Below are 12,531 nucleotides of genomic sequence, written 5' to 3' on the forward strand. Positions count from 1 at the left end.
AAAAGGTGCACTGGAAATATCTGATTACTACCTGTATTACAGTACCACCTAGGGCCCTGATCTTGGCTGGGGCCAGGGTCAGAGACAGTCCCTGCCCCAAAGCGCTTACAATCTAAATATACAAGATCAGGGCCGGCTCCAGCTTTTTTGCCACCCCAAGCAGCGGGGGGTGGGGAAAGCCCAATCGAGCTGCCACCGAAGTGCCGCTGATCCGGAGCAGGCTGATTGAGCTGCTGCCAAAGTGACGCTACCTCGGACCTGCCGCCCCGACAACGGATGCATTGCCGCTCCTTTCCATTGGCTGCCCAGGCACCTGCTTCCTTCGCTGGTGCCTGGAGCCGGCCCTGGACAAGATACAAAAGGTGTCAGATGAACAGGGAAGTGATTTGCCCAAGGCCCACCCAGCAGCTCAGAGGCTGAGCTGGGAATAGACTCCAAGTCTCCAGTCCATTGAACTCTACCCATTAAACCAAACAGTCTCTGAATACAAGATGGTCCATTCTGAATCTTTATGGTGGGGGGGAGAGTGGAGGAGAGACATGCTCAGGGCCAAAGAGACGTGCAAAAGTTTTTATAGATTTGTGCAGGCAAGAAATCAACACAACAGAGCTCTGAACAAGTGACCCGGGACAAGTTAACAAGAGGCGCAGACTGCCATAAAGTCACTGAGTCCCAAGAAGCACACAAACAGAACGGCAAGGAAACTATCAATGGTCCCATTTCAAGGCAGGTGATAGACATTGGGCCACAGAAATTCACCTGGATTGAGACTCTTTTAGAGAGACTCGTTAGAGAGCTCCCAGAGGGAAGCAGAGGAAAAGGGAGAGGCAGCGTAGTTATTTACATAGCACGCCGGGCATGCCCAGAGAGTTACCTTTTGACGACTGCGGCGGGGGCTCCAGCACGGCCCATGCACTCCAGCGCGGCCGCGTAGCAGCTGAGATTGGGCTTCAGGCCAGCTTCCTCCAGCATGACGAAGAGCCGGCCAATCTGGTTCAAGGAGCCCTGAGAGGAGGAGGGAGAGGGATCAATTCAAGCTCCAAGCCCCTCCATTTTTCTTCCAGATTAAACCTACTTCGTTCTGAACCCAGCCACTGAATGGTCCCACCATCGAATGGCTCCGAGGGGTGCTGCATGAGGTGAGTGTGGTGGGTCTCAGACTAGTTCCCAATGGGCATTACAATGCAGCAATCCCCAAACCACCATCCCAACTGGCCCCATTCTCGGCCCCAGTGGTGCCAGACTGAACGGGCATTCGAGCCTGGGTTCCCCTTTCACCCGTTCCAGTCCAGTCAGAGGTGGGTGGGTGTGTGCACGTGCATGCATGTACGTGTACGTGTACGTACACCAGCACCAAGGACCTGGTCCCCACGGCTGGCAAGCCATTCCCATCATTGCTAAACTCCCGCTCGAGTTAATTACTCCCAAGGCTAACAAAAAAAATCTATTTTTGTCCAATTTTAATTCAATTTTTTTGACTTTGCTGTTTAAATTATATGATTTATTTTTAAAAATAAACCTGTTTAAAATTAAATCTCAATTTAACACAAAATATGTTAAGGTCTGAACTTATTATAATCTCTTAAAATATGTAAATAGAAAATAGAGACTCATGGATTTAGCATACTTATCAGCAATTTTGAGTGAAAGGCTGCTTTTCTATATAAAGAAAGAAGTAGGGGGAAAAACAACTAACTTTTTTGGTCAAGCTTTAATAATATGGCACAACAAATTATGTCCTGTATTAAGGGTTTGTTTTGTTTAACAAAAATAAATTTGATGTGCTGTTTTGTGTATTTAATTAAATTTCAGTTACCATCCTAACGCAGCTTGACACAAATCATGAGCAAAAAGATGATTAGCTAGTAAATATGCAATGCATCACTTTTCTAACATACTAAAAACATACAATTAATAAGAATCTGAAAATATTACATGATATAATTGATTAGATAAACGTTATAGCGTACCCACCTAGATAGGAAAAAGATGTACCAAATCTAGTGTCAAGGCTCTATTTAGTTGTCAATTAGCATGTTTTAATGGTTATATCAACCAATGAGAATGCATCTTTCTTTAGAAAACAACTGAAGTACAAACGGAAAAGTTGATTAAAATCAACGATTTAAATCAATCTCCCCTGATTGCACCATTTCAGTAATGAATAAATATGATCAAATTCAGAAAACTCCACCCTCAGAAACACACTATCCCCCATTCAAAACAGACACTTTGACCTGGGCCAAGGGTGTGCGCTGAAAAAAGATGCAGCCGTGCCCGGGCTGGGCTCCCTGCAGGGATCGAACCTCACAACTCCGGATCTAAAAGCATGCGATTTCAGTTTGCACCATTAGCTCAAAGCCAGCTGCTGATTCAAACATCTGTATGTGGTGCGGTTACTGGAGGACGAGAGCCCCCATCACACCGGCGTGGGTTACTGGGATAAGGTACCTTGTTAGCCCAGCCATGCATGAGGATGTCATACATCTTGATGCCCAGCAGCTTCCTCCTGGCATGAGAGCGGTGGTAGAACATCAGGCACTGCTGGGCCCTCTCGGGCTGGTGGAGGAAGAGGCAGCTCTCCAGGTAGGACATGATGATGAGCTGGATGCTCCCGTACTTGTTACCTTCCTTGTCTTCCAGCCGCAGCCTCGATTCCCACTGCACCATTGGCCCCTCTAGCTCCTCCACCTCGGGCAATTCCTCCAGTCTGTTGCATTCATATCTCTGTGCAGCACAGTGGCTGGCAGGGGAGCCTGGCTCGGGAAAGCCCTGGGCAGGAGCCACCGCAGACCTGGGGCTTTCACGGAAGGTCTTGGATTTGCCGAATACCTTTGGATTTGTCCCTCCCTTTGGGGGACTGGCTTTGGCCTGGCCTTGGCTCTCTTTGGCTCCAGCAGCCTTGCCTGGCTCCAAGACCGGCAGGCTAGTTCGTTCTGCACCAGGGGGCGAGGCAGCCGCGGAGAATTTCTGCTCCAGCTTCAACTGTCTCTTATGCTTGATCCATTTCTCCTTTTTCAGCTTTTCAACCCAGCGGCTGGGCTGGGACGGGGCCCCAGAAGAGGAGACGCCCCCCTCCCTGACTTTCGCAGCAGGCTCCTTCCCTGCCGGGCTTGGCGCAGGGCACCGGAAGCTGCTCTTCCGCAGTGGGGCAACGTCCACTCGGTCAACTGTCACCTCCGAGACGTTATCAGCCTGGAGCTGCTTGATGCGAGCCTCCAGCACTGCCAGAGAAAAGATGTCACAGAGCGAACGGGGAATTAAAGTGATTCGCGGTCACTGCAGACAGTCTCCATCCAGGTCCCCCTCCCCCCCCGCCCAGTCAAGCCTCTCGTCGCTTCCCACACACCCCAGATTCTCAGCTTGACACTTCTTTGACAAGAGTGAGTTACCTCTCCCCAGCCTTGGGCAGGCGAGCGTGATCCCCAGCTCCCACTGAAGGAAAGTGACTTGGCCAAAGTGTCCGAGCGTGGCAAAGGCAGCTGGCCTGGACCCCCAAGAGCAGTGTTTCCCAGCAGTGGGTCCTGCCTTACCACAGGGTGGCTGGAAGGTTGCCACATCCAGAACCAGATGAACCTATCTCTAAGCCCTGACTTAGGCAAGCACACATTCCCGGCCCAGCATGGTGGCCTGGAGGATTGGAGAGGAAGCTCGCCTCGCACTCATGCTGCAGTGGCAGCTCCTGTCCTGCGGGCCTAGGCCAAGCCCGAGCAGCACTGTAACCCCTCATGCCAGGTCAGGATGCCTGGAGCAGGGAAGGTTCTCTCTCTAACCCCCACCCTGCGGGCTTCCCTCCACACCAGGCCAGGATTAGGGTTGTAAGGCTGGGGCTGCATGAGTAATGGTGGGTCGCAAAAAGAGACCAAATGCAGTTGGTGGTTCGCCTTATCAAGCATTTGGGAACCATTGCACTATGGGAAGCATTCGCAACCACCCTCCCGCTCCTCATGGCTAGGTGGGAGGGCTCCCCAACCTTTGCCCCCCTGTAACTTGGGGTCAGAGCAGGGAAGAGGCTGAGAACCCCTGCAGCGCAGCACACCTCAAACCTGACATCAATGCATGAGCCAGCCAGGCGGTGGAGTTGGCTAACGGGCATTTTCCCCCAAGCTATGGGTCTGCACATAAACCCCACTGACCAGGAAACCCAGACTGCTCCGGGAGGGCTCTTATGGGACAGATGCCTTTGGTTCTCCCCCGCGTTTCCAACTTACCCTCCAGCAGCTCAGCCCTCCCACAGGTGGCTCTTCTCCTGGCCTCCTCCCTTGCGCTGGCTGAGGAGTAATTTCTCACTATGGTCCATCTTCCTGCAGCAAAAAGGGACAATGAGCACAAGGTCCTGACCCCAGGGTGGAGGAGATGGATGGAGTCACTGCTCTGCTCATGAGATGACCTCTGGGGGTCCCCTCCCGCCTGGCATTTCGGTGATTCCCTGCACGCCCCGACCATGGCTGGATGGAAGCACAGCGCAGAAACACACACACGGAGTTACCCCTGGTCCATGCAGTGTCCCACTGGGCATCGAGATGCCCCAGCAGCACAGGGACAGGACGGGGGGTGCAGCAACCAAGCCACAGCAGCTGAGTGGAGAACCAGCCTCCCGGGCTGCTCCCCAAAGGCCCCTGCTGCTTTGGAGGAAGGGGAGTCCCATCCCCATTATGGGGACTGTGCAGAGGAGACTGAAAACTGCCCAACCCGAGGAGCAGCTCGTGCCCCATCACCCTCCCACTTCCCCAGCATGGCTATCAAGGAGGGGATGGGATAATGGGGGGGGGGGGCTCAGTGATCCCCCCAGGGCTGTGCAGGGGCAACAGAGAAAGGGTCAGGGACTCCATGGCCCCTGTTGTCTTCTATACCTGGGATTTGGGAACAAACCTTCACCACGCTGCTGGGAGGGAGGGGGCCAGGAGGCTCAGCCCCCCCCCCGACTCTGTGCCCCTGAGGGGAGGGGTATAGGGGCTCAGCCCCCCCGGTTCCGTGCCCACTGGGGGGGAAGGGCGCAGAGGCTCACCCCTCCAACTCTGTACCCGTTGGGGGGAAGGGTGCGGGGGTTCACCCCCCCCCCAGCTCCGTGCCCGTTAAGGGGGAAGGGTGCAGGGGCTCCCCCTCCCGCTTCGTGCCCGTTGGGGGGGAGGGGGGCGGGGGCTCAACCCCCCCGGCTCCGTGCCCGTTGGGGGGGAGGGGGGCGGGGGCTCAACCCCCCCGGCTCCGTGCCCGTTGGGGGGGAGGGGCGGGGCGCGGGGGCTCAGCCCCCCCGGCTCCGTGCCCGTTGGGGGGGAGGGGCGGGGCGCGGGGGCTCAACCCCCCCGGCTCCGTGCCCGTTGGGGGGGAGGGGCGGGGCGCGGGGGCTCAACCCCCCCCGGCTCCGTGCCCGTTGGGGGGGAGGGGCGCGGGGCTCAGCCCCCCCGACTCCGTGCCCGTTGGGGGGGAGGGGGGCGGGGGCTCAACCCCCCCCGGCTCCGTGCCCGTTGGGAGGGGAGGGGCGCGGGGCTCAACCCCCCCGGCGCCGTACCCGTTAGGGAGGGGGGGAGGGGGCTCACCCTCCCCCCTCTGTCTGGACCCGCCATTACCTGGGCCCCACAGCCAGGCCGCCTCCGGCCCCAGCAGCACCGCCCGCAGCGCCCGCCACATGCCCCCGCCCACGTTAGGCCGCCATCCCCCCCCACTCAGCGCCCTCGGTTCCACCGCGCACGCGCCGGCCGCACCGCCTCCCGGGAGCTGTAGTTCCCCGCCCCACCCCCGGGCTCCGTGAAACTACATCTCCCGGCGTGCACCGCGCCGCGGCCAGCCCAGGAGGGGCTGTCTCCCGCGCTGGAGACTCCAACTCCCAGGAAGCAGTGCAGGCTCGGGGAGCTCTGGCTCCCTCTGGTGGGCTGAGCTGGGAGTGCAGGGCACTGCTGTTTGTAACCTTTTCTCCCATGGTTGCTGCTGCTTCCTCCCCTCTTCTGCTCCTGTGTCCTCCTGGAGCTTTGCGAGCCTGGCATGGCTGGTGCTGCTCGTAGGGCAGGCACGGTTCCTGCTTGCTACCCTGCTCTCTCCCCCTCAGTCGCCCTCCTCCTAGGTCCTGGCTCCGTCTCCTTTGATTCCTTTCCCTCTCACCCTCCAGGGCCGGCCCGCGATAGCACCAGGCATCCTCGGCAGGTTGATTCGGTTAAAATCAGGGGGAGTAGTTCCACTAGCTACAAGGGACGCAGGCAGGAGCGGGCCCTTGGTTTGTAAAATCCTCTGCTTCCCACCCTCTCTGCTCATATAGCACCAGATCTCGCCCATATTGTCGGTGCAAGAGCCTGCTCCTTGGCAGCCCCTGCTCTCCCATCCCATCCTCTGCTTCACCGGGTCTCTGCATTGCCAAGGCCTCATGTCAAACAGGTATTTAAATCTAGAGCTGGCAGTCTGCACCTGTTCCAGCAGAGGGTGCACACACCCTCTCCCTCTGCCCAGGGTCACAGACTCCCATTGGTTTTAATAGGCTTTGGCCCGGAGGATCTCAAAGCAAACCCTAGAAGAGGCAGCGTAGTCCATAGCACACTGGGCTGAATATCGAGTGCTCTGAGGTTTGTTTTGGGTTCTGCCACTAACTTGTTCTCTGTCCCCGAGCAAGCTGCTTCCACTCTTTTGGCCTCAGTTTCCCTGTCTGAAAAATGAGGGATGATAGAGCTGACTCAGCTCTGAGAGACAAATACTATATTATGATAACTCCTGGTGATGGAGGTCAGGGCTATCAGACATTGTACAGATGAAGAAACTGAGGCACGGGAAAATGACCTGCCCAAACTGGCTTAGTGAGTCAGTGGCAGAGCTGGGAATAGATTCCAGGAATCCTGACTCCCAGCCCCACTGTTCTAACCATTAGACAGCATGCCCTCCCTAATCCAATGACAGAACCCAAGAGTGTGAACTCCCAGCCTCAGTGCTCTAACCATTAGACCCCGCTCTTCTCCCAGAGCAAGTAAGAGGACCCAGAAGGAGTCCTGTTGCCTAGCTCCCCTGTTCTGACCAGTCACCTGCACTCTCTGCTTGGTTCCCACAGACCTTTCCTCTGAGCCAGCCATTTCTAGGGGAACAATCCCCCTGGGTGACACCAGAATCCCCCCTGCAAATAAACTCCTGCCAAGGCAAGCCTAGATAACTCCACCACGGTGCAGACAGAGGAACAGGAACACCGCACACCACCTGCTTGGCACAGGAGCTGCCATCTGCTCCAGTGAGTACCCTGGGGAGTTGAGAGAGGGGCATGCAGGCACCTACCCTACAGGAGAATGGGGAGGGTTAATGGTTACACAAAGCTCCCACCTCCTACTATCAGCTTTGCCAGACTGGATCAGACCCGAGGTCTTTCTAGTCCACCCTCCTGCCTGCCACGGGGTGGGGGCCAGTACTGGGATCAGTGGAGGAAGGTGCAAGAAATGCTGCAGGAGGCAGATGTGAGATAACCTGCCCCCCACTTTAGGGCTCAGCCTGGGGTCTTATAGTTACAGACCAGATTAAGCCCTAAAGATCAAGGTTTGACAGGTCTTCTAACATGAGTTACTGTCCCAAGGTGGAAGGGGTTCATTTATGGTCACTCTCCCCTCCCAGAGCTAGGAATAAAAACCAGGAATCCCAACTCGCAGCCTCCGCCCTGCTCTAACCAGTAGACCCCTCTCCCCTCCAGGAGCTCAGAGTAGAACCCAGGAGTGCTGACTCCCAGCCCACAGCTCTGACCATAGTAACCCCAGAATTTTGCACCCCTCGATTTCTCACCCGCAGAGATGCCGCCCCTCCTCCCGAACAGCAGAGGGGAACACTTTAGCAAACGACTCTTAAATCCACCAAGGACCCCTCTCTAGCAGGCTGCTGTTGGCAGAACTAGAACGAGCATCACCCACCAGCGTTGTGGGGGCCAAGGGCCAACCTTCATTAGGGTTTATTTGCCTCTCAGCTAATTGGCAAGACACAGTAATCAGCAGTGGGCTTCCCCGTCTGCACAGGCACCTATAGAATAACACCCAGCAGGGTGAGGCTGTGAAAACACAACACGCACCCACGGTGGGAGTAACATCAGCTGCAGGTGTGGCCAGCTCTCCCTGAGCGTTTACACCAGTGCAAATCTGGAGTGACTGTGGAAGTCAGTCACACGGGAGCCAGAAGGGAAAATGCGTCCAGCTCCAGCTGACATCAGTAAGACCCCATGTTCTCCAAGGATGGGCATTCGGGGCGTGAGGCCAAGTGCCAGAGTCGGTGCCCAGGCAAAGCTGTCGGTGATGTGAAGGGCAGCTGAGACTCAGCTCATGGTCACCCCCACCCTTAGCAGGCAGCCTGCCTTTTCTGGGAGACGGACGCTCTCCCTACGACCAAACCGCTGCCCCGCAGCCACGGTTTGGTCACCCCGGCCTGCAGGGGATTTGAAGCACTGACCTCGGGCTGGCAGAACTGGGTGGAGCATCACCCAAGCTCCCGGAGTGGGGCTGCCGCTGGGATAGCAGAGGCCTGGGCACCGCACGGAGATCAGATTAGCCTCTATAACCATGATATAACTACGTGCGGTGGGAGGGGGCAGAGGTGATACGTGCAGCGGGGGACACAGCTGAAGAGAGATTTGTGGGGCAGGAATTCTTGTTAAGCTGCCGGGTCTGGAAACCCAACCCGACGGGGCTTTGGGTTTGGGGGACGTCCCCAAGCTACGGCCAGCGATGGGCCCCCTGCGAGTCCTGTTGGTGGCTCATAGCAGAGGGGATCCTGACACCTCCGTCTCCCTGAGCTGCCAGCTCTGGGGATACTGATTACGAGGAGTACAAGGGGAGGTGGTTTGCAGTGGGGGTGACATGGGGGGCAGTGCAGCAGCAGGCAGCTGCAGTGAGGGGTATATGGGCGTCACCACTTGCAGGCAGCTCACACTGCAGATGGCTGACACCAGCGCTGAGTGACACTGCAGGGGGTGGGGCCCTGGGGCTGGGTGGCGGACACTGATCCCACCCCCAGGATGCTCATGTGGGCAGGTGAGCCAGTGGGTGGTGCAGTCCGAAGCCCTCCTAGAAGCGGCAGGTGACGCTGATTGCAGGCAGGTAGGGTGACCAGATGTCCCGATTTTATAGGGACAGTCCCAATATTTGGGGCTTTTTCTTATATAGGCTTCTATTACCTCCCACTCCCCATCCCGATTTTTCACACTTGCTATCTGGTCACCCTACAGGCAGGTGAGCAGAGCTGCCAGGAATCCCTGGCTGGCACAAAGATAATTTGGGAGTGGAAGGAAATCGATCTCCGTTTCCAGAGCTGCCGGGCGAGTGCTGAGCCACCCAGCCCAGTTGAGTGTCTTCCTCTGGGCCAGCAATAGACACCACATCTGCAGCTGCTGCCCAGAGATCAACGGGTGAGCCGCTCTCATTTGGTGAGCCAGGGCCTTCCTTAGCCAAGAAAGAAAACCATCAAATCCCGGCACTGGGGCAATCACTGGAGATGTCAGGTCCCAGGACCTTCCGCATCATCCGGAGCCTGCCCTCTCCCTCCCAGCCCCCAGTGTGGCACCTGCCTGCATTTCTAAAAGCCATACCGGGTTTCTTGGGAGTAGGGTGACCCGACATCCCCATATTATAGGGACTGTCCTGGTATTAGGGATCTTGTTTTATATAGGCAACTATACCCCCATCCCAGAAAAGGCCAAAAGAACAAAATGTCCCAATTTTTCACCCTTGGTACCTGGTCACCCGACTTGGGAGGGAGGGAGATAAATGCTCCTCTGCAGGGAGAGTTTACAGGAGAGTTATTGCCCTAACGAGAAATCAAACCTTGGACCTTTTAATCTCCAGCGATAACACAACAGACGCCAAGAGATCAGTTGGTCTGTCTGACTTAAAGATGGACCCAGGCTGCATGGCTTGGCTCCTGATCCTGGCTGTCCATCCCCACTCGCCGTAGGATCTGAGCCCCAAAGACCAGGAGTGGCCAGATCTGAGGGTCTTAGTTTAGTCCCATCTGTTGATCTTTCTTCCCCTCGTCTCTTGCCCCCAGGCTCCAAGAAGCCCTTTCCCCAGTCTGGATCGATAGATTGCTTCCACTCCCTTCCTGCCCACTTTCCCTGGGCACGCTGGTTTGCTGCCAAGAGGCCTATCCGGGAGCTCAGGAGCAGCCTGTGCTCCTCTGGCTGCTGTTTTAGAGGTGAGCCGGTGAGCCAGGGTAAGACTCACCCCTGTCGCAGGGAATCAAGAGGGCAGGGAGCTCTGGCGAGATCCCACGGCACTGGGGACGTGGGGGAACCCCGGAGGCCCATTCCCAGTGCCACGTGGTTGGTTCTTTGTCTGTTTCTGGCCTTGTCACCGTTGTGTTCCAGAGTGTCACTGCTCGACCCATCTGCTGCACGCAGGGGCATCGCACTGGCCTCTCCGGCATTGCACCACCAGGAGGGTTCCTGCTCCTCTGAACACCGCGGTCGGATGGACGGAAAGAGGCAGGCGGATGGCGACTGTAGTGAGGGTAGAGATTGAGAGAGGAAAGTGACCATCTAGAGGGCTGGGAAGGTGATGGGGTGGGTCACCCCTTCCAATCAAGCCCTAGCTGGTAGTGACCTGGGTTTCTCCCATCCCACTAGCAGAGCCTAGGAACAGCTGCCCGGATTGCCAATGAATCCCACCGCAACTGGCACCCCAGCTGGCAGCCTCCATGTCAGGCCCCCCAGCATGTCAGGGTAAAGCCCATCTACAGAGGGCAATCCTGGGCCTTCAGTCCCCTGGGGCTGGCGATCAGGACCTGTTGCTAGCCCTAGGGGTTGGATCCCAAGCCAGAGCAAAGATGCCCATTGGCTGCAATGGACCCTGCAGGGAGCCTGGTGTTTTAAAAGGCAAAGCCAAGCCAGATGCACCAAAAGCCACAGTCCAGCTGCGCAGACTCAATGAGGAGCCATTGCCTGAGTCAAGCTCAGGGTCGCAGCTGATCAGCGGAGGTGACATATTGCATGGCGTGAAGCTGAAACCTGCCCCCACCGCCTGGGCCAGTATCTCTTAATAGTGCCCAGGACAGGGGCGGCTCTAGGCATTTCGCCGCCCCAAGCACGGCAGGCAGGCTGCGTTCGGCGGCTTGCCTGCGGAAGGTCCACCGAAGCCGCGGGACCAGTGGACCTCCCGCAGGCAAGCCGTCGAAGGCACCTTGCCTGCTGCCCCCGCAGCGCCGACAGAGCGCCCCCCGGGGCTTGGCGTCCCAAGCACACGCTTGGCGTGCTGGAGCCGTCCCTGGCCCAGGATCAGAAAGGGTCCAAAGCCTGCTGAATGAGCCCTCTGACTTCTCTATCACAGCCAGAGCCAGTGCTGGCTTTGCAGTTGCTCCACTGGCCAGCCCACCTGTTTAAAACCAGCTGCAGCTGGGAGGGACAAGGCTGTAGCCTTCCTGTATCCCCCCAGGACTCACTGCTGGGTTTGGTGCATCAAGACCCCGCTTGAATTCCGGGTTTGCCACACTGACTTTTGGACAGGGGTTGTTTCACGGAGGCAACAGCTGATAGTAATTACCATGAAAGCACTCATGGGTGCACACACAAGTCACAGTACTGGTGGTTGTATTTGTGTGTGCATGTGCTGTACTCGTGTGGGTGTGTGCATGTGCTGTACTCGTGTGTGTGCATGTGCTGTACTTGTGTGTGTGTGCATGTGCTGTATTCGTGTGGGTGGGTGTGCCCGTGCTTTACTTGTGTGGGTGTCTGTGCATGTGCTGAACTTGTGTGTGTGTGTGTGTGTGTGTACATGCGCTGTGCTTGTGTGGGTGTGTGTGCATGTGCTGTACTTGTGTGGGTGGGTGTGCACGTGCAGTACTTGTGTGGGTGTCTGTGCATGTGCTGAACTTGTGTGTGTGTGTGTATATGCGCTGTGCTTGTGTGTGTGTGTGTGTACATGTGCTGTACTTGTGTGTGTATGCATGTGCTGTACTCGTGTGGGTGGGTGTGCACGTGCAGTACTTGTGTGGGTGTCTGTGCATGTGCTGAACTTGTGTGTGTGTGTGTACATGCACTGTGCTTGTGTGTATGTGTGTACATGTGCTGTGCTTGTGTGAGTGTGTGTGCATGTGCCGTACTTGTGTGGGTGGGTGCATGAGTCACATGATCAGAAGTAGTGTGTGCACACATCAATGATACCTACACATCACATGGCCAGCAGTCATGTGTGTGTTTGTGCACGAGTATATACATGTGTATGCCTGAGTCATATGATCAGCGGTCACATGGGAGTATGCATGTGTTTATATACATATGTATGTATGCAAGTCACATGTATGTGTGTGTTTGTGTTGCAAAGTCACATCCCCGGCAGTGTGTGTGTGTGTGACTAGCACATCGATACCCAAGGTTGCACTCTGTCAGCAGAACAGGGACTCCAGGGCCTGCTCCAGTACCTCGTCATTCTATCCCGGTGCAGAAATACTCCTGGTGACACGCAGTGACTCACGGGCTGCGATTAGGCTATAAAAAAAACTGGTCAGGTCAGTGCTCGCTTCCCTCCCTGCTGCTAATTAGGGAGAAGAATGTTTGTCAACACAGGACAGTAGCTGCCTCCCGGAAGCTCATCTCCT

At 56.4% G+C, this 12,531-nt stretch overlaps 1 protein-coding gene across 1 annotated transcript in view; it reads right to left on the minus strand.

Annotated features, from left to right (window-relative positions):
* Positions 1–5,653, minus strand: part of POLRMT (RNA polymerase mitochondrial) — a 32,178-nt gene extending 26,525 nt beyond the window's left edge. Inside the window, exons 1-4 of the mRNA XM_050934114.1 lie at positions 5,568–5,653; positions 4,212–4,304; positions 2,452–3,224; positions 875–1,005 (exon numbers count right to left, since the gene is read on the minus strand). Coding sequence (XP_050790071.1) covers positions 875–1,005; positions 2,452–3,224; positions 4,212–4,304; positions 5,568–5,628 — 1,058 coding nt within the window. The 5' untranslated portion in view covers positions 5,629–5,653. The remainder of the gene's footprint in view (positions 1–874; positions 1,006–2,451; positions 3,225–4,211; positions 4,305–5,567) is intronic.
* Positions 5,654–12,531: the final 6,878 nt, after the last annotated feature.

Source organism: Gopherus flavomarginatus, chromosome 24 (genome assembly GCF_025201925.1).
Source record: "Gopherus flavomarginatus isolate rGopFla2 chromosome 24, rGopFla2.mat.asm, whole genome shotgun sequence".
In the NCBI taxonomy this organism is placed as follows: Eukaryota; Metazoa; Chordata; order Testudines; family Testudinidae; genus Gopherus; species Gopherus flavomarginatus.